The 24,313-nt window shown below is 44.4% G+C and overlaps 1 protein-coding gene across 1 annotated transcript; it reads left to right on the top strand.

The window, feature by feature from the left end:
• Positions 1–1,411: 1,411 nt before the first annotated feature.
• On the top strand, positions 1,412–23,550 carry LOC111879915 (uncharacterized). Its single transcript, XM_023876343.1, has 3 exons — positions 1,412–1,687; positions 1,901–2,263; positions 23,299–23,550. Exons 1-3 carry the CDS (start codon positions 1,412–1,414, stop codon positions 23,548–23,550), a joined length of 891 nt encoding a protein of 296 aa, XP_023732111.1.
• The last annotated feature ends 763 nt before the right edge of the window (positions 23,551–24,313 follow it).

A 24,313-nucleotide genomic window follows, 5' to 3' on the forward strand; every position in this document is an offset into this window, starting at 1 on the left:
AGGTCGCATGATGGGGTTTCCAGAGCAACTGGTTCAGGTTGCTACAAGTGTGGCAAGTCATGACACTTTAGCAAGGATTGTACTGTTGCTATCACCACCACACAGACATCAGACCTGATTTGCTTTCATTTCAATTAGATGGGCCACAAGAAGGCCAACTCCCCGAGTCTAGCATCATGAGAACCAGTAGTAGTACCTTCTCCAGTGACTCTACGGATTACATACGACATCCAGGGCAAGGTGGATGCACCTATTGTGAGGGTAGGGCCTTTTAGCTGATTCCTGAGGAGGCATGTGTTGCACCAGATGTGGTGATGGGTATGTCTTTTCTCCTTAAATCTTTACATATGTTGATTTCTTTCTTTATATTTGCATGTTATCTTTTAGGATCATTCCTTGTGAATGGCATATCTACTTTTATATTGTTTGATTTGGGGGCTACACGATCGTTCATGTCTCTTGCGCTCAGCAAGAGTTTTTAGGAGCTCCGAGTGAGCTGGATTAACCCTTAGAGGTTAAGATTGTAGATGATCGATTATCCGGGCATCAAGGGTTCCTCAGGATTATGTTCCAGAGATATCTAGCGAGCGGTATCAGATTGACTTGGTTCCTATTCCTTTGCGTGGGAACAAGGTTATAGCGGTTAAGCTCAAATGGGCTTGTGATTGATTGTGAGCGCCAGCTGGTATATGTTCGGAACCCAAGTAAGGAAGATTAGGTGGTCTACAGAGAGGGTTGTAAGGGTATTTTGGTTGTAATGAGCCGAAGCCTTTTGTACTCTTCGTATGATTTATAATGTATTTTACTAAGGCAGTTTTATCCGGAGCTTATATGTTTACTCCGTAGTATATTTTTTGTACGCATTGTGTATCCTATAAATAGGATCGTTTACTAGATTTAGAACTAGAACACTTTGTCTACTCTTTGTAAAACTTACGAAGCGTAATAAAGCTGAAGAGAAAAATCTTATTTACATCGGTGTTCAATCTTACATACTTTTCTGATTTCAAACTCTGATTATTATTCAAACTCGATTAATTGATTCATCAATTGGTGTTAGAGCAGGAATCATATCTCTGATCTGATTTTCATCATTTCAAAAGTTTTTAAATCAATTTTCGATTTAAAAGTTTCTGCACTTTTTCAAACGTGAAAAGTTCATTAGATCTAAGTCTGTGATTCGATTCTGCACTTGAATTGTTGAATCGAGTGTTATCCTTGTTGTTTTAAGTTTAATCAACAAGTTTTTTGTTACAAATCTCAAGTTTTCTTCTAAATTCTCAAAGTTTTCTTCCGTACAACAATATCGTCATTCAATCTTAATTCCATCACTTCATTCTCTCAGTTGTTACGGTCTTCTACAAAAATTCCAATGCTAATTCCTGAATATTACGATCAGTAGGCTAATCGTATGGAGGATTATCTCAATGGTTTAGATGAAGAACTATGGAATTGTATTTCTGGTAATCTCAATCCTCCGTCGAATGTTCAATCAGTTGGAGCGTCTTCTGCAAGTTCTGGAGTACAGAATCAAACTGAACGTATGAAAAAGTTGGAGAAGAGATTTATGAGAGAGCTGCGAGGAGCTTTGCCTCCAGTTGTTTACAACCATGTGAGGAGTTGTAAAACTGCAAAGGAAATCTGGAACAATCTAAATGAGAAATTTCAAGGAAGTGAGAAGACAAGAGTTAATTCTGTGGAACAATGCTTGGTTGAATTGAAAGACTTCAAACAAAAAGAAAGTTAAACTATTGAGGCATATTACGATCATCAGAATGAATTGATCTATGGATGCAACCGATATGGTATCACAAGATCAGTCATGGAGTTTAATCTTATCTTTGTTATGGGTTTGAGAAAGGAATGGAGAAATGTAATCTTGATGGTTAAAAATCAATAGAGCTTTGATACATCAACTCTAAATGATGTGTACAATCAGTTAAAATCACACAAAAATGAAGTGAACGAAATTGCTGAAGACACGAAGACTAGTTTGGGAGGTCCACTGGCATTGGTTTCGAAAATGAATGAGAAAGAAGTTCATGAGAAAAGTGATTCTGATGGAGAAGAAGGTTTCATCATGAATTCTGATGATGAAGCAATAGCATTATATTCAAATAATCGTGTAAGGACGTTCTTGAAAAAGGCATTCAATTCGAAGATCAAGTCATCTGAGATTAAAGGAAGTTTTGTAAATAAAATTGAAAATGATGAGAAAAGGAAGGAAGAGAAGAAGGATGAGAAGCCGGTTGAGGGAAAAATTGTCACACCCCCAAACCTGAACGGCGGAAACGTTCGGGGGCGGATGACGTCATGTCCGGTATCACAACAATTCTATAGTAAAGAAAGTACACACCACCATATTACATTAGTAGAAAAGTTTACATGATTGTATCAATACAAGTTCAAAAGTTGATTACACAAATCATGATTCAAGAATATGCAAGCGATGTCAACAATTAAGTTGGTGAGTTCATAAGTAGTGGTTTGAATAAATGTATGCCATTCGAAAGTGTGTGTATGTATTTTCTGAAAATCCCATATTTTCTTAAGTGTATAAATGTAGTCTTTAAATGTTCAACACCGTAAACTGTAAACACTAGACCATGCTCAAAATGTTATTGTATAGTCTTAAAGACTAAAACTATGTGAAGATCGTTGAGAGCATAAAAGTAATCCATAATACTACTTTTATCGAAAAGATATGATACTGCATTAATCGTATATCCTGTGAGTTCTCATAACCATACTGTAATATTTGCCTACATGTGATGGTCTTCAGGTGTCGAAACGCTATGACACTTGTCACCCCGCGAACTGTAGCTAATAGTCAGGGTGCGGGATTATTAGTATCGTATAGATCTATTCACACTTGCCAAGCTCTACGAACGGGAGACTCTGGTTATAAGTCAAGACTTACTATAATACCCCCATTAGGTATAGTGAAGTTGTTGTCTCACGAATTCTCAATTATGTATCATATGTGTATGTTTGTTTTCGCAAAGTATCGTTTTTCAAAGTATTGTCAAAACCATGGTAGTAATGTATATATTCCCGTGAATATAAAATGCTATAGCTGAAATGTTTACTGTTGGTATGAAATGGTATGCATATTTATAAGTAAAACACATTTTGTATCCCAAAGCGGGGAAAGTAATGTAAGATGTTTATAAGTTAACTAAACCATTTGGTATTTGTAAGAACATTGTAGCACCTGGTTTCTGGTATGTAAAATTTATCTAAGTGTTTTGCATTTTTAGCCTTGGACTCGGCAAGTTATAGGCTCGACTCACCGAGTAGAGACGGGATATGGAGCACGTTTAAGTTGGCGACTCGACGAGTCCATATTCTGGACTCAGCGAGTCCCCGCTGTTTGATGAAACCCTAAATTTCAAGGGTTTGCACCCTCTTTAAGCCATCTTATGCGCCCCAAGCTCGCCCCCTTCACCCTCAGAGCTCCCTATACCGTCCAAACCTTGTTCCTTGTGAGATTGAAATGTTTTGGTGTGTTTTCTTGAAGATTTTGAGAGGAAAGGGAAGTAGATCAAGAAGAGAAGAAGGAGGGCAGACATCTTGGTGTTATCTCAGTGATTTCCTTGAGGTATAACTAAGTTTCCCTCTATTTTCATGCTTATAGTCCCTTTGAAGCTCCATTAAAGTCCTTCTTGAGCCATTTCCAAGCTTGAGTATGAATTAGGGTTTGTACTAAGTTGATTAACCTTTACATCTAGGCATGATTGAGCTCCAGGAGCTCGGATCTACTGCCTTTATGGAGCCATATTGCATGAAAGCCCTAGATCTACTCTTTTAGTGCATTTTGAGCCCTAAAACCTTCATTGGTGTTTATTTACACGTAATGTTGGAAACTTTACGTGTTAATCAGGCCCTAGAAACCCTGATCTATGAATGGAATGAGCTGGATTCAAGCAAAATCGAGTATATAGCATTTGCAAGTGACGGACTCGACGAGTCGTTCATCAGACTCGGCGAGTCGAGTCGCGAGTCCCCGAGTTTTCCCCCTTTTTGTGTTTGCGGGGTAGAGTAGTGAGTCATGGGGTATGACTTAGTGGGTCGGAAGCCAGACTCATTCATGAATGAACTCGACAAGTCAATGCCATAACTCGGCGAGTTCAAGGCAATCTTCTTGCCTCGAGAACAGACTCGACGAGTTGTTCATACAACTCGGCGAGTCTCAGCATAGAGTGTTCTTCGGATGAAGATGAAATAAACGAGTTGTTCATACAACTCGACGAGTAGGATGAAGGACTATTGGACTTTGGTTTAGAAAGAAAACTCGTCGAGTCAATTCCTAACTCGACGAGTAGAGACGAGATTATGGTCAGACAAAGGAATAGGGACTCGGCGAGTCGGGTCAACTGGAAGTTGACTTTGACTTTGACTCTTGGTTTGCTTAGGGGTAAATGGTCATTTTAACCTGAGGTCAGTTAGCAGTATTTGACTGAGTGTTTTGTGGGAATTATAGCCGGAGGATTTCCGGGGCAGCGGCAGCAAAAGACAGTCAGTTCCCACACAGATCAGCCGCTACTTTGAGGTGAGTTACCTTCCACTAGCGGTGGGTCTACGACCATAATGCCGGCCCACCAGTAGGAGTTGTATGTTAGATGATTGTCTTTGTGATATCATCTAGGTTTGCTACTACCTGATATGATTATATGCTGGCATGATATGTACATGTGATAGTAGTAGAGTTTGGTTGTTAGGACCGAAGGGTAGGTCAGACACCCTAGATATGTCTGACAGTATGCGATGATATGTTTATATGTTGGCATGATATGTTATATGTGATTGTGGTAGTAGGAGGGGAATAGTCCCCAAGTTCGGTTGTTAGGACCGAAGGGTAGATCGGTGATGTGCACAAAAGTACTCACTAATTTTAATATTTATAACCTAACAAACTTAACTAACTATGCACTTATAGGCAGTGTATCTAGTCAGATTACAATACACTTTTGGGTAAGTCGGGTGTCGATCACAGGGAACGGTGTTTCTAATTAATTTACTTACTATTAAATTAATCTAATTATTAACAAGTTTAAAAGGGGTTTTATCTGATTTTACAAGATCAGATGAACTTAAATCAAATTCAATAAGTAAAAACACACTCTTGTTTAGTTTGAATCCACTTCTTCCTTATGGCTAGCTAATGATTACGGATTATTAAGTTGGTTTTTAGTTATATTAGTAATTTAGTTCTAACTTACCAATAATTAACTAATTCATGTCAAACCATGTATGTTCACACATAATTAAACACAGAACTAATTATGAATGTAAATATGCTATGTAAGATTTGTAACATAAACGCAATTACGATCACAATACACATTCTCTAGCACAGCTAAGCTTAATTACTCTAATTACTAACTAAGATTGGTCAATCCTAGCTCTAACAATTCAATGTTCACTAAATCATCAGGTAAACAAATTCATGCAGTTAATGGTCACTAAGCTACACAGAACATGCAATCAAGCAATTAGAGAAACAAACAATAGCATGCTAGGTTATACAAATCAAACACAAGCAATTTTTACCAACTAAACTTAATCCATAAACACTGAACTATTCATAAGTCTGAAGCTTCATCTAGCTAAACAAGAGTAGCTAGATTCAGCTGCTCATCCTAGCAACTAATAAACCAGCACAACTTAAAGTAATAAAAGGCATGTTCTGATTTAACTAAAATATAAACCTTTATTCTTTTTGGTGTTGAAAACCTTCTTCCAGAACCCTTCTTTCGCTCTGAATCGTCTTCTGGAACTCTTTCCTTTAGCCAAAAGGTCCTTCTTTTCGTAATAATCAGGAGAACTTAAATAATCTCCAAAAACCCGCTCCACGTCGTGGCTATCCAGGCCATGTCGTGGCCCTCAAGCTATCCGTACCGAGCAAGGAATCCTCCGCGTCGCGATGTCTATCTTCTAGAACACTCGTGCCACATCGTGGCTGACTTCGCCATGTCGTGAATTCAGTATTTATCGTGGATTTATTCTTTTCTTGTCTTTCAAGTCTCCCATGTTCCTCATATTGTCACTTTTGGTCCCTCTCTTCGAAAATCCTTTTAATTGACTGAAAATAACAATTTAAAGTCATAAGTACCATTATTCTAAACATATTATCAACTTATTAATAAAAATGTACTTAAATATTGCCTAAAAATAGGTATAAATATGGCAATATCAATCGGACACACCATATATGTCTGATAATATGTTATGTTATGATATACGTGATAGTAGCAGTAGGGGGTGAAATAGTCCCGAGGATCAGTTGTTAGGACCGATGGATAGTCGGCACCCCATAATGGCTTGACATGGGTAGTCAGCACCCAAGAACGGCTTGACTCGGGTAGGTCGGCACCCCATAATGGCCGTACCGGGTAGGTCGGGCACCCCAGAATTGCCCGGCAGTATGTATGATATGTGATTGTATGGTATGTGGTATGATGGGGGAACTCACTAAGCTTCGTGCTTACAGTTTTCAATTTTGGTTTCAGGTATCTCTTCTTTGAATTGGAAGGAGTCGACGTAGTAGCAACACATCACATACACGCTTTTTATTCTGCACTATGAGATCTTCCTGGGGATTTGTACTCTGGCATTATTATGTTTTATAAAATGTTTTTCCAGACACGCGACATCATTTGTGAAACAATATGATCGGTGAATGTTTAATTCGAATGTTTTGCTAAATATATGATTTAAAAATGAAATTTTTGTCTCCTATTTTTGGGACGTTACAAGTTGGTATCAGAGCCCTGGTTTGAGGGATTCGGACACACCTTCGGGGGTGTCTGAACTCAAATCGAGGGATTAAAAGATTTTAAAGAAGAAAATGTTTTCTAAAAGCTAAGTAAAGAGTTTTAAGAAGGAACGAAGTGTGTGATGTGTGCGACCGGCCGAGCTCAAGTAAGTATTCCCCAAAGTACCCATACAAGCTTATGTTATGTTTATCAGTTTCAGTAGAACAGCATGCTTGAATAGGACTAAGGATCTAGGAGTGATGCCTTATGTGCCTACTTTATGCGCTTTAGTGTATGAAAAACTGAATGCTAGAATTGAGTAGACAGCAGTAGGATAGTCTGACTAGGTTACGCTTGTTAGTATGAGCTTAGCATTGTATGCTAGTGCAGTTCCTGTTATGAGGATAGAGTTGCTTGAGATTGTTTCCTTTTTGTCCGAATGCTGCTTGCTTTGTGCTATGAGGGCTTTGAGTGATGGGAGTTAGCTGTTAGGTGAATACGTTAAAGTCACATGTGATCAGGTTTGAATAATATCAGAGTGTTGGATTTGACCCTACTGCGTAGCTCTTGTTTGAGCCCTAACCGTTGTAGGGATGAGTCCCTTACTCGAAGGATTATTCGAGCCTCGTTGGATGTGATTGTATTCAGGTAATGGCTAATTGGCGTTACAAGAGACCTTCAGCAGTTGAGGACTGGGTTGGATGGAGTCAGAGGTTTCCTAGGGTAAGCCTAGGATGAGTATAGCAGTGATCAACAGTAGTAAAAGGGACCTGGTGGAGTCAAGGCAGTCCTTGGAGAAGGTACGGATAGATGTGGAAGGTAGTATGGGCCCGTACTACTGAAAGCAGAGGATTTGTACCCGAACCGAGGAAGGCCAAGATAAGACTAGGGAACTTGTAGTAGGTGTGATCCCTCCAGAGGTATTAGTATCGCTAACGATTATTATTTATGTATTTAGAATGATGGTACTACGCTCGAGGCCAGCAGTTGGCAGTACAGGAGAGGGATCAGGTTCGGGATCTGGTTCCGAGCCAGCAGAGGAGGGACTACGCGAGTTCATCGTGTCAGAGATCACCAGAGGCATCCTTGAGTCGACCGCCATTATCTTCGGGTCGATCAAGGAAGGAATATTGGAGTTGATGGAGGATCGCCTCAGGGCATTCAGGAGCGACATGGCATCTGGCCAGTCGGGATCTCGCACACTGTCCTTCAAGGACTTCAGGGGAAGTGGTGCGCCGGATTGTCACAGGGCGAAGGACCCCATAGCTGCCAGGAGATGGATTGCGGACATTGAGTCTGCACAGATGATTAGCTTCTGCCCTGAGGGGTCGAAGGTGAGGTTTTCAGCAGGGTGTTTACGAGATCGGGCTAGGGATTAGTGGGAGTCTGTGGGTGACTCGTTGGGAGCCTCCGCTGTCGAGGCTATGACCTGGTCGGACTTCACAACCAGGTTCAGGGCAGAGTTTGCACCGACTGTCGAGCTTCAGCAGCTGGCCAGGGAGTTCTTGGATATAAGGCAGACGACGGAGAATGTGGTGGAGATCACCGCCAAGTTCCGGGAGAGGGCATTGTTGGTTCCCTAGTATGCGGGTGATGAGGACATGAGGAGGACCCGTTACCATGACATGCTCCGAGCTAATATTCGAGAGCATGTCAGTTTTTCTACTTGCCCTACCTTGGACTCTATGATTGCCAAGGTAAAAGAGAGGGAGATAGATCTGGAGCACATCCGAAAGAGGAAGACAGAAGAGGGACAGGCAGGAGGGGCTTCGGGGAAGAAGCCTAAAGGATCAGATGGTAGGCCGAAAGGCCAGTCAGGACCGAGTCGCTGCAAGAAATGCGGCAGGCCTCATGAGGGGGCATGTAGGATGGGATCATCGGGCTGCTATAAGTGCGGCAAGACGGGGCATTTCAGCAGGGATTGTACCGCCCCTGCACCTGTGATTCAGACATCGGAGTTGCTGTGTTTCCACTGCAACCAGAGGGGCCACAAGAAGGCCAATTGCCCCCAGTTGACAGCATCAGTGCCGGTTAAGGCACCAGCTCCAGCTACCCTTCGGATTACAGATGGCCGGCAGGGCAAGGCAGAGGGTCCAGTGGTGAGGAGCCGGACGTTTCAGCTGACTACCGAGGAGGCACGTGCCGCACCCGATGTGGTGACGGGTATGATTCTTTCCCTCTATCTTATTTTTATGATGTTATGATATTGATATGTGCTCTGTGTATATGCGTTAGGATCGTTCCATGTGAACGGTATCCCTGTTCAGGTGTTGTTTGACTCGGGTGCCACCCGATCATTTGTTTCCCTTGCGCTTAGCAAGAGGTTTGCTGAGTCTTCGGGCATGTAGGATTGCACTTTAGAGGTAGAGATTGCCGATGATTGGTCGGTGTGAGCGTCAGCAGTATTCAGGGATTGTGTTCTAAGGTTATTTGAGGAACGCTATTTGGTGGATTTGGTTCCTATCCCATTGAGGGGGAACAAGGTGATTATAGGCATGGATTAGTTGAGCCCTAATGGGGCGGTGATAGATTGTGCACAGCAGCTAGTATGGATCAGGACCCCAAGTAGGGGAGAGTTGGTGATCCACGGTGAGAGGCCACAGCGTGGACCCACAGTATGTTCAGCAGCGAGAGCTAGGGGCTACCTTCAGCAGGGTTGCGCGGGATATGTCGGGTATGTTATGGATACCCGAGCGGCGGGTAAGGCGACGGTGAGCAAGGTTCCAGTGGTGCGAGACTACGCCGATGTGTTCCCGAACGAGCTTCCAGGAATACCTCTGGAGCGTTAGGTAGAGTTTAGGATCGACCTAGTTCCTAGTGCGGCTCCGATAGCCAAGGCACCCTATCGGTTGGCTCCTCCCGAGATGCAGGAGTTGTCGACGCAGCTGCAGGAGCTGCTAGACAAGGGATTTATTCGACTGAGCAGTTCACCCTGAGGTGCCCCGATCATGTTTGTGAAGAAGAAGGACGGGTCGCATCGGATGTGTATAGATTACTGGGAGCTGAATAAGGTAACGATAAAGAACCGTTATCCACTCCCGAGGATTGATGACCTCTTTGATCAGTTATAGGGAGCATCTTGGCTCTCCAAGATCGACTTGCATTCGGGTTATCATCAGATGAGGGCCAGAGAGGAGGATGTATAGAAGACCGCGTTTCGGACGCGTTATGGCCATTATGAGTTCGTGGTGATGCCGTTTGGCCTCACCAATGCTCCTGCCACGTTCATGGACCTCATGAACCGCATGTGTAGACCGATGTTGGATCGTTCTGTGATAGTTTTCATCGATGACATCTTGGTTTATTCAGAGACGCAGGAGGAGCACGAGGAGCATCTGAGAGAGGTTTTGGAGACCTTGAGGAGGGAGAGCTTGTACGCCAAGTTCTCCAAGTGTGAGTTTTGGTTGCACGAGGTGCAGTTTCTTGGGCACCTCATCAATCAGAACGGGATTTCAGTAGACCCGGCCAAGGTGGAGGCCGTGATGAGATGGGAGGTTCCGAAGTCTCCATCCGAGATTCAAAGTTTCCTAGGATTAGCAGGCTACTATCGGAGATTCATTTGGCATTTCTCCAAGATAGTCGTACCCCTGACACGGTTGACTAGGAAAGCCATGGTCTTTCGATGGGGGCCTGAGCAGCAGGCAGCGTTTGAGACTCTTAGGCGGAGATTGTGCGAGGCGCCAATCTTGGCCTTGCCCGAGGGCGTTGAGGATTTTGTGGTATACTGTGATGCGTCTATCTCAGGCTTAGGCACAATATTGATGCAGAGGGGGCATGTCATTGCTTATGCCTCGAGGCAGCTGAAGCCTCACGAGGCGAACTACCCGACGCATGATTTAGAGTTGGGGGCAGTGGTCTTCGCCCTCAAGATTTGGCGGCATTACCTCTACGGGGTTCAATGTACCATTTACACGGACCACAAGATTTTGAGGTACCTCATGGATCAGCCAAATATGAACATGAGGCAGCGTCAGTGGTTGGACGTGGTGAAGGATTATGATTGCGAGATCCTTTATCACCCGGGAAAGGCCAATGTGGTGACCGATGCGCTTAGCCGTAAGACAGCACCGGTCAGGGATGTGTGTGTGAGAATGACGGTGGTGACTCCACTATTAGAGCAAATTCGGGAAGCTCAGCAGGAGGCTATGAAGGAGGAACATCGGAAGAGTGAGCGAATAGTGGGTCAAGTCACCTCCTTCGATTATGATAGCTGAGGATTATTGACACTACACCGTAGGGTGTGGGTGTCGTATCACAGAGGCGTGCGCCATACCTTGATAGAGGAGGCACACAAATCCCGATTCTCTATTCATCCAGGGGCGACGAAGATGTGTAGGGATCTTCGTCTAGATTATTGGTGGCCCTGCATGAAGCGGGATGAGGCGTGGTACGTCGAGCGGTGTTTGACCTGCAGGAAGGTCAAGGCCGAGCATCAGAGACCGCACGGCAAGATGCAGCCGTTGGATATCCCGTTGTGGAAACGGGAAGACATTACGATAGATTTTATCACAAAGCTTCCCCGGACTGCGCGAGGAGTAGATTCGATTTGGGTCATCGTGGATCGATTGACCAAGTGCGCCCATTTTATTCCGATCCAAGAGAGTATCTCAGCCGAAAAGTTGGCCAATATCTATATCAGGGAGATAGTGGCGCGGCACGAAGTGCCAGTGTCAGTGATATCACATCGAGATGTGCGGTTCACTTCCAGGTTTTGGAAGAGGTTTCATGATGAGTTGGGCACTCGTCTGCATTTTAGCACCGCCTTTCACCCGCAAACCGATGGTCAGAGTGAGCGAACCATCTAGACGTTTGAGGATATGTTGCGGGCATGCGTGCTAGACTTCGGTGGTAGTTGGGATACCTATCTTCCCTTGGCTGAGTTCTCATACAACAACATCTACCACGCGAGCATTGACCGTCCTCCATTCGAGATGTTGTACGAGCGGAAGTGCAGGACCCCGATATGTTGGGGTGAAGTTGGCCAGAGGGTCATGGGGAGCATCGAGGTGGTGCTCTAGACGACTGAGAGAATCCAGTAGGTTTGAAGTAGGCTTAAGACTGCGCAGAGTCGTCAGAAAAGTTACGCCGACAAGAATCAATCAGACCTGGAGTTCCTGGTCGGGGATATGGTTCTCCTGAAAGTGTCGCCTTGGAAAGGCGTCATTCGATTCAGGAAGAGGGGCAAGTTGGGCCCGAGATACATTGGTCCGTTCAGGGTTGTAGCCTGGGTGGGCAAGGTGGCATATAGGCTGGATCTGCCAGCCGAGCTCAATCAAATCCACAGCACCTTCCATGTCTCCCAGCTGCGGAAGTGCCTAGTGGATGATTCAGCGGTGGTGCCACTAGAGGATATACAGGTTGATCACATCCTGAATTACATTGAGCGCCCAGTCGCAATCCTCGACCGGAAGTCGAAGGATCTGAGGAACAAGAGGGTGGAATTAGTAAAGGTGCAATGGCAGCACCGAAAGGGTTCAGAATGGACTTGGGAGCCGGTGGAAGAAATGATGGAGCATTACCCCGAGCTGTTTCAGGATCGAGCAGCAGACTTTGAGGACGAAGTCTAAAATAAGTGGGGGAGATTTGTAGCACCTTGTTTCTGGTATGTAAAATTTATCTAAGTGTTTTGCATTTTTAGCCTTGGACTCGGCGAGTTGTAGGCCCGACTCGCCGAGTAGACACGGGAGATGGAGCACGTTTAAGTTGGCGACTCGACGAGTCCATATTCTGGACTCGGAGAGTCCCCGCTCTCTGATGAAACCCTAAATTTCAAGGTTTTGCACCCTATTTAAGCCATCTTATGCACCCCAAGCTCTCCCCCTTCACCATCAGAGCTCCCTATACTGTCCAAACCTTGTTCCTTGTGAGAATGAAGTGTTTCGGTGTGTTTTCTTGAAGATTTTGAGAGGAAAGGGAAGTAGATCAAGAAGAGAAGAAGGAGGGCAGACATCTTGGTGTTATCTCAGCTATTTCCTTGAGTTATAACTAAGTTTCCCTCTATTTTCATGCTTATAGTCCCTTTGAACTCCATTAAAGTCCTTCATGAGCCATTTCCAAGCTTGAGTATGAATTAGGGTTTGTAATAAGTTGATTAACCTTTAGATCTAGGCATGATTGAGCTCCAGGAGCTCGGATCTACTGCCTTTATGGAGCCATATTGCATGAAAGCCCTAGATCTACTCTTTTAGTGCATTTTGAGCCCTAAAACCTTCATTGGTGTTTATTTACACATAAAGTTGGAAACTTTACTTGCTAATCAGGCCCTAGAAACCCAGATCTATGAATGGCATGAGCCGGATTCAAGCAAAATCGAGTATATAGTGTTTGCATGTGATGGACTCTGCGAGTCGTTCATCGGACTCGGCGAGTCGAGTCGCGAGTCCCTGAGTTTTCACCATTTTCATGTTTGTGAGGTGGAGTAGTGAGTCATGGGGTGTGACTCAGTGGGTCGGAAGACAGACTCACTCATAAAGGAACTCGGTGAGTCAATGCCCTGACTCGGCGAGTTCAAGGCAATCTTCTTGCCTCAAGAACAGACTCGGCGAGTTGTTCATACAACTTGGCGAGTCTCAGCATAGAGTGTTCTTCGGATGAAGATGAACTCGACGACTTGCTCATACAACTCGGCGAGTAGGATGAAGGACTATTGGACTTTGGTTTAGAAGGAAAACTCATCAAGTCAATGCCTAACTCGACGAGTAGAGACGAGATTATGGTCAGACAAAGGGATATGGGCTCGGCGAGTTGGCATGCCAACTCGGCGAGTCGGGTCAACTAGAAGTTGACTTTGACTTTGACTCTTGGTTTGGTTAAGGGTAAATGGTCATTTTACCCTGAGGTCGGTTAGCAGTATTTGACTGAGTGTTTTGTGGGAATTATAGCCGGAGGGTTTCCAGGGCAGCAGCAGCAGCAAAAGGCAGTCAGTTCCCACACAGATCAGCAGCTACTTTGAGGTGAGTTACCTTCCAGTAGCGGTGGGTCTACGGCCATAATATCGGCCCACCAATAGGAGTTGTATGTTAGATGATTGTCTTTGTGATATCATCTAGATTTGCTACTACCTGATATGATTATATGCTGGCATGATATGTACATGTGATATTAGTATAGTTCGGTTGTTAGGACCGAAGGGTAGGTCAGGCACCCCAGGTATGTCTGACAGTATGCGATGATACGTTTATATGCTGGCATGATATGTTATATGTGATAGTGGTAGTAGGAGGGGAGTAGTCCCCAAGTTCGGTTGTTAGGACCGAAGGGTAGATCGGTCACCCCAGATATGTCTGATAATATGTTATGTTATGATATACGTGATAATAGTAGTAGGGGTGAAATAGTCCCTGAGGATCGGTTGTTAGGACCGATGGGTAGTCGGCACCCCAGAATGGCTTGACATGGGTAGTCAGCACCCCAAAACGGCTTGACACGGGTAGGTCGGCACCCCAGAATGGCCGTACCGGGTAGATCGGGCACCCCAGAATTGCCCGGCAGTATGTATGATATGTGATTGTATGGTATGTGGTATGATGGGGGAACTCACTAAGCTTCGTGCTTACAGTTTTCAGTTTTGGTTTCAGGTACCTCTTCTTCGAAGGGGAAGGAGCCGGCGCGGTAGCGGCACATCACATACACGCTTTGTATTCCACACTATGAGATCTTCCTAGGGATTTGTACTCTGACATTGTTACGTTTTATAAAATGTTTTTCTAGACACGCGATATCTTTTGTGAAACAATATGATCGGTGAATGTTTAATTCCAAAGTTTTGCTAAATATATGTTTTTAAAATGAAATTTTTGGCTTGTATTTTTTGGACGTTACAAACATCATGCAATGTATACTCAAAAGTTCGATGTTTTCATACGAGTAGGGTTACGTTTTTACTTGTATTCTCCCCCGTATGGTGATAAAAGCCTTTTAAAAGAATTTAAAAATGGTAGAAAAGGGGGTACGTGTAACACCATAAATTTCGAGACAAAATTTTCATTTAAAATAATCATTTTAATGTTAGAACACTTGTTTAAAATCTCATTCATAATTGAATTACAAAACATAGCTTCATTTTCACTTGCATAGAAAACCAGGATCCTCCAAAATTTGACTCTTTCTCTGGTGTGTACAATCAAGCCGGTGCCGTCCCGTGATACTGAAAGAAACCTAAAAACAACATAACACAAAACACTGTAAGCACGAAGCTTAGTGAGTTCCCCAAAATACAACTTACGCACATACGCCTTTCCAGGCCCTGACCTTCCGGTCCATGTGTCTCAGGGGACTTCCGTCCCTGCTGGGTAAACCTTCCAGTCCTACCCACGCCAACCTTACGGTCCAGATTACACGCCTTCCGGCCCATAACATAATGCCTTCCGGCCCACATAAACATACATAGCACGCATAACAATTATCTTATCACATATAGCACATATATCACATATCATATCCGACCTTCCGGTCACACAGTCAAACCCTTCCGGGTACGGTATAGTGAGAAGACTCACCTCGCGTGTCTCGATATCTCACAACCCTGGGAATCCCTCGTGCCCGATTCTCCGAGCTCTAATCCTCTTATAACATCATATGTCCCTAGTTTACACTTTATATCTCTAATGTTGACTATCCCTAAGAAGTCAACACAGGTCCACTCTGGGCAACGGTCAACGGTCAACTTTGACCGGACTCGGCGAGCGCTAGGGCGACTCGGTGAGTCTACACGTTCTCACCAATTCTCTAAGATTCCCTTTCTACACGTCGAGTATCCCCCTTGACTCGACGAGTTCCTCCTGGAAGAATCGCGGGGCCACCCCGACTCAACTCGCCGAGTCTGAAGAACAACTCGGCGAGTCCCAGTTAATCTTCAAGCTACTCGTCGAGTCGGTTCATCGGACTCGGCGAGTCCATGCCATGCAACCACTCAAACTGCTTTCTAAGGTCAGATCTGCTCCGACAATTCATAGGTCTGGCCTTCCTAGACTGGTTCATCACGTAAAGTCCTCATTTCGGTGCTCATAATACACCCCATGACTCATAATTTACGTTTTGACCTAAGGCATAAGGATTCCAATCCAAAACCTCCATTGATTCCCGAAAAGCTCAGGCATGGGACATTCTGGACTTCCAAGGGTCCCAATATAGGGTTCCAATCGCTTGGGGGACTAAGGAAACACTCAATCTAGCCACAAAAGGGTTCCATAAACCCTAAATCCATATACACATCAACATAGAAGGGAACAACTCGAAAATATTACCTGAATAACGTTGCTCTGTGTCCCCAACCCTCAGAATATGGCTTCTCCTGTTGTTCCCTTAACCAAGCCTCCTCCTCCTTGCAAAATAACACTTCCAAGATCAATAATGGTCTTCTACCTTGCTCCAGATGCTCACAATCGAATTAGGGTTTCTCTCAAAGGACTAGGGTGAACAATGACGGCCATAAGGCCCCTTATATATGTCCCAAACCTGGACGGTTAGGGTTTTGCTAAACAGCGCGGACTCGCCGAGTCCATATCCGGACTCGTCGAGTCCAGTCGCGAACCCGCGACCAGATCCGCGATCCTACTCGGCGAGTCTGAGCTCCAACTCGCCAATTCCCCTCTTAAAACACCCAAAATCACAAATATAACGATACCTGAAATTTCGGGCTATTACAACTCTCCCCCACTAGGACTAGACTTCGCCCTCGAAGTCTCACTCTGAAAATAGCTCCGGATGCTGCTCCCGCATCTCACGCTCCGGCTCCCAGGTCATTTCCGATCCCTTCCGGTGCTGCCACTGAACTAACACCAGAGGTATCTCCTTATTCCTCAGAACCTTGATCTTCCGATCTCTGATGGCCACTGGTCTCTCGGCATAATTCAGGCTCGCATCCACCTGAATGTCCTTTAATGGAACCACTGCCGACTCATCGGCTATACACTTTCTCAATTTCGACACATGAAAAGTGTCGTGGATCTGTCTCAATTCCGTTGGCAACTCCAAACGGTAGGCCACCCGTCCTACCCTCGCAATCTCATGAAAAGGCCCAATATACCGGGGCCCCAACTTTCCCCTCTTCCTGAATCGAATCACTCCTTTCCAAGGAGAGACCTTCAGGAGTACGAAGTCGCCGACCTGAAACTCAAGCTTGGACCGGCGTCTGTCTGCATAACTTTTCTGTCGGCTCTAGGCGGTCAATAACCTCTGTTTAACCTGCTGAATCTGCTCTGTCGACTGAAGCACGATCTCTGTACTGCCCACCACTCCCTGTAACCGAGAATTACCCAAGATGCAACTTTGCTCTAAATCTCAACGATCACTCGACCCATAAGGGTTAGGAAACCATGAACCACCGGATCCCCGATCCAAAGCCCACTTTATCCATTCCGGAACGACTGAGAGACCCATTCTCACTCTCAGAGCAACTCTCACGAGTTCTCCTCTTGCAATCACATACACATGCTAAACTAGCCCCAACATACCTTTCTCTTCCCTTACCTAGGGAAATCCGCTTGACAACCTTGCCACTACTCCATGTATCGCACATGCTCTGGATCTGCTCGCAAGGACTCTCGGGTCCATGCGTTACCTCTCCTCAGCAAATGAGGGTCCGACACCACCTCCTATGCAACAGCTCAAAGGGCGGCATACCAATGCACTAATGATGGTTGTTGATATGGGACAACTCAACCAAGGATAAATACGTGCCGCAGCTTCCTCCGAAATCTAATACACATGCCCGAAGCATGTCTTCGAGCGTCTGGATCGTTCACTCTCTCTGAAGTGTCCTCAGACATCATCATGATAAACTCTAGCTCATTTCCCATATCCCTCTTCGAGACTGAGCACCAGGTTAGCTTTTGGCTCCACAGCTGAGCCCCCAAAGGTCACCCATATCATGATCCAAATATCCCACTAACTTCCTCCCCGTGACCACTATCCTGGCCCAGTGACACGCAAGTGACGAAATCCTCTTTTCCTCATGCGAGAAAAATACAATCCAACCGAGGATCGTCTCAACTCTGATCTCTGGTTTCTGCTGCGCATATTCCTTGCGTATCTCACCGCATCTCCCGACAGAGACGGAGACCCCCGTCTCGCCCCCGATTCAACATCCAGGCTCCAAAGACTCAATACTAGGGCTACTCAAACCCAAAACTCTTCCACATCATACACTGCTCGGAAAACATTCTAACATCACATTCTCTTGCCATCTAGTGAGCACTGCGACTCCACGCAGTATCACAACACCCTCTGAATAGTGAGTACTACGGCTCCCCGTAGTATCACAACACCCTCTGACTAGTGAGTACTACGGCTCCCCGCAGTATCACACACCCTCTGACTAGTGAGTACTACGGCTCCCCGCAGTATCACAACACCCTCTGACTAGTGAGTACTGCGACTCGAATATCCATCACAGACTTTGGAGGCAATCAACATAACAAATGCCCACCTTTGCGAAAATCCACTCCCTCAAATAATCTCCCTGGATGCCCATACTCGAAGGGCTCCCACTAGATCCATAGATACTTGATATACCACAAGTCGATTCAATTCAAGATTCACGAGTAACTCTGAAATAAAGATATCATACCCGGATATCTCAGAATACCCCAACAGAACATCACAAGATCCTGCCACAACCACTGATCTCCTGCCCCAAGCATCATATAGACACAATAATACATTTCCTCTGAACCCCATAATTAGATCTACATTTTTCCCACATTACAACTTCGGTGCATCTAATTTCTCGATTGGAATACGAGAAAACGCTGACGCTACGAAATATGCTGATAATTCTCCGAAACCCTTTTTCCCGCCGCTCAAAATCCAAACAAGGATACGCATACCGACCCCAGGAGTTGGCTGCCCAATCATTCTCTATCTACTTGCAACAACACCAAACACCTGTCGTGGAGAGATTCATCCTCCTCATCAAGTACTTCCCGCATTAACTCACTCTGACCCCTTTCCTCGATCACCGACATCTCTGGTCTCATGATTTCTTACAGCATATCTCTATACTCCACTTATAACTACTCTTGACAAATCTCTGCTTTCTTACATACTGTACCCGGTTCTCCCCCACTTAGGGTTCGAACCATCACCAATTAGCACACAACCAACCCATAACTATTTTTCACCAGCGAAATCGCACCTGCCCCAGGAAAGTGCTACACAACGCCCGATAATTCCCCCTTAAGGAAATCAATCAACCCCCTATACTCTGAACCTCTGATGAACTCCTCAAGAACTTCTCATCACGACTGCCTCTAGTCGTTCCAAATCTCATACCAATCTAGCACTAAGCATCTCAACTGCTCAATAACATCCCTGGCTCATAGACTGAACCGCAAAATCATCGTACCTCTAACCTCAACTCATCAACCAATGCTCCAACACCGGAATTGTCCCAAGGACAGGGACCCACTCCCAACATAGATGAAAACTCTCTGCATTGCAAAACTCGACTGAACTCCCCACTGATACCACTATAACACATCCTACTATTCTCAAATAGGTGTGGTGTGGTCGTCGACTACCTCAGTCCCAACTGACTGTCTGCTCACGATAAGTCACTGCCTCGCGGCACACATGCTACCTGATACTCTGGGAGAAATCATCACCGATAACGACCTGCAGGGTTTACCCCCAAACCCAAAACTAAAACATCAGGCCTCTCGTGTCTTGCACACGAACATAAATAGCACCACCCACATAGAAGGTGACCTCTCCTCTATCGACTGATTGCTCAACTCAGACCGAAATTCTCCTCTCCCTCTAACTCCTTACCAAAATACTCTGATAGGCACTCGCCTTCCCTCTCGAGGGACGCCTCTCCAAACTCAATCGTGGTCTACAGGCCTAAAACCCATAGCGTCCAATCTCTACCTCATCAATCATGACCGGATAACAAGATAATCACAAGCATCATTCACTACGAACCATGGTACTCATCCCATGACATCCCTTCTCAATCTGCTCCGGTGTATGGTACCCGAACCATAGCATCACTCCTCAATCTGCTCCGATGTATGGTACTCAACCATAACATCACTCCTCAATCTGCTCCGATGTATGGTACTCAACCATAACATCACTCCTCAATCTGTTCCGATGTATGGTACTCGAACCATAACATCACTCCTCAATCCGCTCCTTAGGACCTTCAGAATACTCCCTGTATCAAGTATGGGTCCTCTGCTTTCAGTAGTACGGGCCCATACTACCTGCCACATCTACCCATACTTTCCACACGGACCATCCCAGAGCTCCTAAGTAGCTGCTCGACCTGCTCTTTCACTAATCCCATCGCGCGTGCTCGCTCCCCAGCGAAATCCTCTACTCTACCAGCGCACTCATATGGCTAGGTTTACTCCCTAGGCTCTTCCGTTGTCCTCCCACTTCTTTGCTATCAGCTGCTGAAGAGCTCCTAATAATGCCAGCCATCTACCTCCTGAATATCGTCATACTCACTTGGTAGCTGACTCCCATCATCGAGAGTTCCACAAAGCACAAAGCAAGCAGCATTCGAGCATCGAAGAATACATAGGACTCCCTCTCTGTGATAACTCCACCTTCTCGGCTCATCCTCGGAAGTACCACTGAACTCTGTAACTCTACCCCTCATGGGTTCTAACTGGATACTCTCACTCATCACATACTCAAAAGCATAACACATATAACAACAAATCCTAGGCTAAGGCATCACAAATTAGGCCACTCTAGTCCTAAGATATGAAATACCTAGCCTGTCTCTAGCATGCAATAATATCTCATAAAGTGCATCATAAATATTTCATAACACAAAAGTAAGGGTATTTTGGGAAATCACCGTTCGGGCTCTGGCTGATTGTACACACTGCTCTTTCTTGCTTTCTCTTTGAACTCTTATTCACTTTTAGAAAACTATTTATTTGAAAACTTTTCTTACTTCCTCAGTTTGAGTCCAGATTTACCCGAAGGCGCATCCGAATCCCTCAAACCAAGGCTCTGATACCAATTTGTAACACCATAAATTTCAAGACAAAATTTTCATTTAAAATAATCATTTTAAAGTTAGAACACTTGTTTAAAATCTCATTCATAATTGAATTACAAAACATAGCTTCATTTTCACTTGCATAGAAAACCAGGATCCTCCAAAATATGACTCTTTCTATGGTGTGTACAATCAAGCCGGTGCCGTCCCGTGATACTGAAAGAAACCTGAAAACAACATAACACAAAACACTGTAAGCACGAAGCTTAGTGAGTTCCCCAAAATACAACTTACGCACATACGCCTTTCCAGGCCCTGACCTTCCGGTCCAAGTGTCTCAGGGGACTTCCGTCCCTGCTGGGTAAACCTTCCGGTCCTACCCACGCCAACCTTACGGTCCAGATTACACGCCTTCCGGCCCATAACATAATGCCTTCCGGCCCACATAAACATACATAGCACGCATAACAATTATCTTATCACATATAGCACATATATCACATATCATATTCGACCTTCCGGTCACACAGTCAAACCCTTCCGGGTACGGTATAGTGAGAAGACTCACCTCGCGTGTCTCGATATCTCACAACCCTAGGAATCCCTCGTGCCCGATTCGCCGAGCTCTAATCCTCCTATAACATCATATGTCCCTAGTTAACACTTTATATCTCTAATGTTGACTGTCCCTAAGAAGTCAACACAGGTCCACTCTGGTCAACGGTCAACGGTCAACTTTGACCGGACTCGGCGAGCGCTAGGGCGACTCGGCGAGTCTACACGTTCTCACCAATTCTCTAAGATTCCCTTTCTACACGTCGAGTATCCCCCTTGACTCGACGAGTTCTTCCTAGAAGAATCGCGGGGCCACCCCGACTCAACTCGCCGAGTCTGAAGAACAACTCGGCGAGTCCCAGTTAATCTTCAAGCTACTCGCCGAGTCTGTTCATCGGACTCGGCGAGTCCATGCCATGCAACCGCTCAAACTGCTTTCTAAGGTCAGATCTGCTCCGAAAATTCATAGGTCTGGCCTTCCTAGACTGGTTCATCACGTAAAGTCCTCATTTCGGTGCTCATAATACACCCCATGACTCATAATTTATGTTTTGACCTAAGGCATAAGGATTCCAATCCAAAACCTCCATTGATTCCCGAAAAGCTCAGACATGGGACATTCTGGACTTCCAAGGGTCCCAATATAGGGTTCCAATCGCTTGGGGGACTAAGGAAACACTCAATCTAGCCACAAAAGGGTTCCATAAACCCTAAATCCATATACACATCAACATAGAAGGGAACAACTCGAAAATATTACCTGAATAACGTTGCTCTGTGTCCCCAACCCTCAGAATATGGCTTCTCCTGTTGTTCCCTTAACCAAGCCTCCTCCTCCTTGCAAAATAACACTTCCAAGATCAATAATGGTCTTCTACCTTGCTCCAGATGCTCACAATCGAATTAGGGTTTCTCTCAAAGGACTAGGGTTAACAATGACGGCCATAAGGCCCCTTATATATGTCCCAAACCTGGACGGTTAGGGTTTCGCTAAACAGCGCGGACTCGCCGAGTCCATATTCGGACTAGTCGAGTCCAGTCGCGAACCCGCGACCAGATCCGCGATCCTACTCGGCGAGTCTGAGCTCCAACTCGCCGAGTCCCCTCTTAAAACACCCAAAATCACAAATATAACGATACCTGAAATTTCGGGCTGTTACAGTACGAACTCACTTGATAAGTGGTGAATCGAGCAGCGTTTCGTTTATAAGAAGGATCGTTCTTGACGTAACCGCGAGTTTCTGGCGATGAAACAAGCTTCACGCGGGTGGTACTTCGACTGGAAAGTAGTTAGTTTGTTGGTAGATTCAGAGTGTCGGGACTCGCGCCGTGTGTGAGGGGTGTTATCGGGGCTTCGTGGTGGTTTAGAAGGACTTAACAGTGTGTAGAAGTATGAGAAAGGATGGAAATGAGCAACTAAATCCAACTGCCCTCCATGCTTATTTATAGCCCAACATTTGGCTCTTACGTCGTGAATTTTCATAACTTACGTCGTCAGTTTGGTCCCGATTCGCTCATGGCATGCCTCACTCGTCAACTTGCTTTGCAAGGGTCATTCAAACTGCTCACGTCATGAGTTTTAAGGCTCACGTCGTGAGTCTTATACGTTGACTTGACTTCTGCATTCTAGGCCTGAAAACTGGTGATATAACTCCTCACGTCGTGAGAAATGATGCTCACATCGTGAGTTCAGTTAAATTAGGGTTTCAAACACGCGTCCTGTTCTCAGACAGCTGTATCTTCGGAAGGCCATAACTTTTGCATACGTGATACGTTTTCGACGTTCTTTATATCCACGCGATGGTGGAGACATAATCTACAACTTTCATTAAGATCATTAAGGCTAAAAAGTAGTCTATCTTAAATTCACTTTTTACACTAAACTACGTTTTGTTGGTTTTGTCGTTGATCCTTGATTGATCATAACTTCTTTGTTATAACTCGGATTTTAGTATTCATTATATTTTTGGAAAGCTCATTACGATATATACCACTTGGCATATCCCAATTATTCTTTTATAAAAGTTAAATTTTGACCCTAATTTCGCTGGTGTTACAAAAATTGAGAAGAAGTTAAAGGGAGATGCTGGAGTTGACTGTCATTATTGTAATGGTGCCAATCATTTAGCCAATGACTATGTGTTAAGGAAGAAATATGAGAAGAAGAATAAGGTAAAAGATGAAGCTTATTATGCTGAAAGATTAGAAGAAGTTCGTGCGAAGGCGAGGAACTTATCGTTGGTTGCCATGGGAGAACAAGATAATAATGGAACTTAACAGATCTGGTCATCTAAATTAGATAATGAGGAGATGCGGAATCCAACACGTGGAGCAATGTTTGCAAAAATGGAGGAGGACTCTGATGAAGAAGAATACGAAGTGAAAGGAAGGCTCATCGTATCAAAGGCTGCATATAAATCTCCAATGACAACAAAGGTATGTAACATTCTTGAATCCTTTTATATTCCTGTACATGCTTATAATTCTAAATTGGTATCTTTTGATGAAACTGTTACTTATTTTGATTTAATTGTGGTATCTGCTAGCAATGAGGCTAAGAAGCTTTTCTATGCAGTTGTTGGAGACAGAGAAGAAGTTAGATTTGAAAAAAAAAACGAAATTAGATTGTTTAGAACTTCAGATAACGAACATTATGATTGATAGGGATAATTTGTCCATTGAAATAAAATTGTTGCTAGCACAAAGAAACATTTATTGCAATACAGCTAAGAGATTGTATGGGAAATTAACAGAGTTACATCATTCTTGTGAGAAAAGTAGAGAACAACATAGAAAGTTATTGCCTTTTTTAGCTTCCGAAAGAGCTAAGGTAGATAATATTTCGTATGATTGTGAGAAAGAAATAGCTGAATTTGACAAATTCTTAATGATAGATATAGATATGGAATTTTCAAAATAGATGCAAATCTTGATGCTACTGAATTAGTTGAAATTCTAAATGATACTTTGACTGAGTCTGAACAAATTCACATTTTGAGAAAGACTAAAACTTCAACATCCGATGTTCAAACTAAGTTTG

This window comes from Lactuca sativa, chromosome 2 (genome assembly GCF_002870075.4).
Source record: "Lactuca sativa cultivar Salinas chromosome 2, Lsat_Salinas_v11, whole genome shotgun sequence".
In the NCBI taxonomy this organism is placed as follows: Eukaryota; Viridiplantae; Streptophyta; class Magnoliopsida; order Asterales; family Asteraceae; genus Lactuca; species Lactuca sativa.

Excerpts from the sequence above, each read along its gene's own strand:
- LOC111879915 (XM_023876343.1), top strand. The coding sequence starts at position 1,412 with ATGGAGGATTATCTCAATGGTTTAGATGAAGAACTATGGAATTGTATT. Across the intron at positions 1,688-1,900 it reads AAGGAAGTGAGAAGACAAGA|AGCTTTGATACATCAACTCT; the intron begins GTTAATTCTGTG and ends AAAAATCAATAG. Across the intron at positions 2,264-23,298 it reads AGCCGGTTGAGGGAAAAATT|TTAAATTTTGACCCTAATTT; the intron begins GTCACACCCCCA and ends CTTTTATAAAAG.